Below are 3781 nucleotides of genomic sequence, written 5' to 3' on the forward strand. Positions count from 1 at the left end.
CAAAGAATTTGATACATAAATGGATGAAAATAAACTTTGATTTTTTCAATTAAATCCATTAAAAACGTACCATAAATATTTTATCGAGAAATTGACGATACTTTATTAAATAATGTTTTACAAAATTTGGCAAAAAAATATAAGAATATATTATGATGTTTTTTTTCATATTTATATAAACAACTTCAACGACTATTATTGTAATAAATCTTTATTTATAAATTTGTCAAAAATATCATGTTTGTATCGTCGAATTTTTTTTTTTTAAGTTTTGTAATTTTTTTTTCAAATTGTTTATCATTAATAAAGTTGGAAAAAATATAAATTAAAAAAAAAACTTAAAAAAAATAAAGATATATATGTTTTTTTAGTCTAGAAGATGTCTGAAGATGTTAGAAGACTCTGGTCCACATCTGCGCCAAGAAGAGGACGCGCAGACAGTTTTAGGTCTGCAGTCTTCAGAAAAACAAACAGTCTGCAAAGGCTAATGTCTGCGCGGCGCAGACAGAAGTGGCCACGCAGATCTGCAGAGGAAAAACAAACACTACCTTATACATTTTGCTCAGAAAAACAAACAGTACCATAGTCATAGTAAATTAATATAGAAAAAAAAAATTGTGGATCAAAAACCAATTATGAAAAAGGAACGTGAAAAAAAAAAGATGTCGGTGGAAGACACAAGTAAAATGCCCAAACTCGTCAGCTCTTGGGTCAAAGAAGAAAATCAGAGTTTGCACGAGCGGACGACTGCTCTACTACCCACCCCCTCCACGAAGTTCAAGCCGACGAGGGTTTCTCGCCCACCGTTTCATTTCTCTATTAACTCCGGCGTATATCGCCGCTGCTGTACTTTCCCTTCACGGAGGAGAAGCCGACGGGGTTTTCTCACCCACGGAATCCATTTTCGATTAACTCAGGTATCTATCTCTGCTTTTCGTTCGCCAAATCATTCTCTAGATTCTAGATCTTCACATGTATGATCCCTTTTTTTTTTCGGTCTACTTTTTGTTATTTGCTTTTCATAAACATCAGATTTTACTAAATACTACTTGGTTTCTTTTTTCTTCGTACGGACGATGCTTTTTCTCCTGTGTATGCGTATGTGTATTCTTCGTAAGCACGAATGTACTTAACGATTCCCCCCTGATTCTTGATTCTTCTTTTTTCTGTGCGAGCGAGGATTTGCCTTTGCTCACCTTTACGAACCCTAATTTGATTCGATTAAAGCGTTTTAGTTAATTTGGCGCTGTTAGGGTTTACAATTTTTCTATTTGTCCGTTCTTCTCCAGCTAGGGTTGAAATAGTCACGTATTCTTCCTTATATACATAACAATAAGGGCTCATTTCTTCTCTTTGTTACACTTTTTTACAATACAAAGAAGTGGATTCATTACAGATTTCTGCAGTTTCAAATTTATACGTTTTACTCAACCAAATCGTGAAACAATTCATAAATTGGTAACAAATTGAACCATGACTGCATAAATTGGTAAGAGATCTTTGCAGAAATTGAAGAATTTTTTTTCACTGCTATGTGGATTGGCAACTAATTACTCAACGAACTTAGAACACACACTGTGAACTGCTATTGATCTAATGCACAGCTTTTCTACAAACTGCAGGAGTGAATTTCTGAATTTCTTTTCAGAAAACAATGGATACCAAGGCCAATGTGGATCAATTAGGGGTCGTTGAAAATATTTCTTGCAACAAATTGGATAAGAATTCTTCTGTTGACATCATTCCTCCCTCTTCTCCATCATCAATGCTTGATAATAATGGTGGGTTTGCTCCAAGTCCCATAACCCCAGATTCTAATAAAGAAAGTGCAGACTTGATGTCTGCTTTTACATCTCCATTAACAATAGTATCCTCACCTCCCGCCACATACCACAGTGGTGGTGATAGTGATATGAATGAAGAAGATGACAGCCCCTGTACCCCAAAAGAGGGTGTATTTGACCCATTTGCCCCTGGTCCCGACAAGCTCATGAATGCTCCTCTTTCCATGAAACATGTTGAAGAATCACAGAGTTATGTTGCAAGGAGGCTTAATTTTAATTCTCAAATGACAAAAAAAGATTGTGAAAATGAAAAACGTGAATCTGTTTCTGAAAGTTCTTTTGAGGATAAACAGTTGTTGGAAGCTGTTTATGATTCCCTATTGGAAGCCATTATTTCTAAGCAGTCAGAGGATATTCTTGCTGAGATGACAGCTGCAGCTTACTCAAGTTGTGATGGACTGGAAACACCTCCTTCTGCTCCACGTGTCACTGGTATTGCTGACACGTGTCCTGGTGCTCCTATGAAGGCTGTGAAGAAATCAAGAAACATTGACCTCAGTTTGTGCAGGAGGCTTGATTTTGACTTTTGATAAGTATGAACATAATATGAATGGTGGATTGGTGTCTCATATGATAATTAAAGGCTAACCTTGTTTTGCTTCTAGAATTAGTTTACAATTTATGGGTAGAAGGGCTGAAGCCTTTTTTTTTAAACAACTATTCTGATAATATTATTTGTACTGTTTAGTATTATTCATTTGTCTTGGAAAATTGCTACTGAATTGCTTGCAGAAGTTTGCTAGAAATGTTGAAAATTTGAAATTCTGTATGAATTGTGCGATTTCAAATGGTGTTTGTTTTTTTAGTTTACTTTTTTGTAGATGAGCAGTTTTGAATGTTTTTATTAGACATTGGTGTTGTATGTCTTTTTACCAACAAATCTATTTTAAAATACTTTTTTTTTTGACAATGTATATGTTTTCTTTAAACTTGCCTTTAATTTGTTGTTCTTTTGAAGCTTTTGTAGTAATATTATCAAAATATAGCATTTCGTCATAAAATAAAACATTCAAGTCGATGTACAGTAATAGAAAATGAAGTAATTTTTAACCTACAAAGTTACATGAGGAAACACTTTTGAACAATCCCTTTCGATTTTCTACAAACTTACATGGCAAAGATAGATGATGACGCCATGGAAAACCTTGTCAACTCATCATCCGATCACAAGTCACCATTTAATGTCCACCCGATTGATTATCCACCATAGATGCATAGATGCACATGAACCAAAATTGGGATATTAATTCATTATAAGTAGTATGTTTGCGTTCTCCTATCCTATATGTTAGTCTTCATATTAAACACATAGAGTAATGACAAGATGGGAAGACAGAACACAATTAATCGGTATCTACTAAGGAACGACATAGTCAAAATGTGTTGTTGTATTGAAATACAATTGAAACAAGATGATAACGAATGACTGGAAATTGGTAGGAGACCATGAATCAAATTGCAGTAATTGGACAAATACGTAAACGTATAATCTACAAACCCTTACATAGTTGGACATAGATGAATTTGCTCTACTCCTTAGCAATGAAAGTCTATGAGTGCATGATTTAATGAAACATCAGGAATGTTGAAAACAATAATCCTCGTGAATAAATAGGTGTGAGTGTATTCTTAGAGATTACTATTTGGTGAAGACAGTTGAATTATTTTAATTATCTTTTCAAATCAAATGTGTCATTATGAGTTCGCTTATAATATTTTGCGAGGATTGTGGTTATTTTGTTAAAATCCGTAAAGGGTGGTCGTGTGGAGGCTTCTACTTTATATGGTCATTTTAGTGAATAACTCTTTTAAAATTCTAAATAAGTTTGAAAAAGATGATATACTTAGAATAAATATTTGCATAATTTTTTATACAATTTCTAGTACAAAAAATAATGTTATGGTTGAGAATTATCTAAAGAAAGTCATCTTTTTAT

General features: G+C 33.6%; 1 protein-coding gene across 1 annotated transcript; it reads left to right on the forward strand.

The window, feature by feature from the left end:
• The first annotated feature begins 709 nt into the window (after positions 1-709).
• LOC145110932 (unknown protein 1-like) lies at positions 710-2617 on the forward strand. The gene is made up of 2 exons (XM_079047246.1): positions 710-917; positions 1623-2617. The coding sequence occupies exon 2, from the start codon at positions 1655-1657 to the stop codon at positions 2372-2374; it is 720 nt and encodes a 239-aa protein (XP_078903372.1). The 5' UTR covers positions 710-917; positions 1623-1654; the 3' UTR covers positions 2375-2617.
• Positions 2618-3781: the final 1164 nt, after the last annotated feature.

Source organism: Lactuca virosa, chromosome 5 (genome assembly GCF_052849685.1).
Source record: "Lactuca virosa cultivar CGN04683 chromosome 5, Lactuca_virosa_CGN04683_v6, whole genome shotgun sequence".
NCBI classification, from domain to species: domain Eukaryota; kingdom Viridiplantae; phylum Streptophyta; class Magnoliopsida; order Asterales; family Asteraceae; genus Lactuca; species Lactuca virosa.

Coding starts and splice junctions, on each gene's coding strand:
- LOC145110932 (XM_079047246.1), top strand. CDS start 1,655: ATGGATACCAAGGCCAATGTGGATCAATTAGGGGTCGTTGAAAATATT.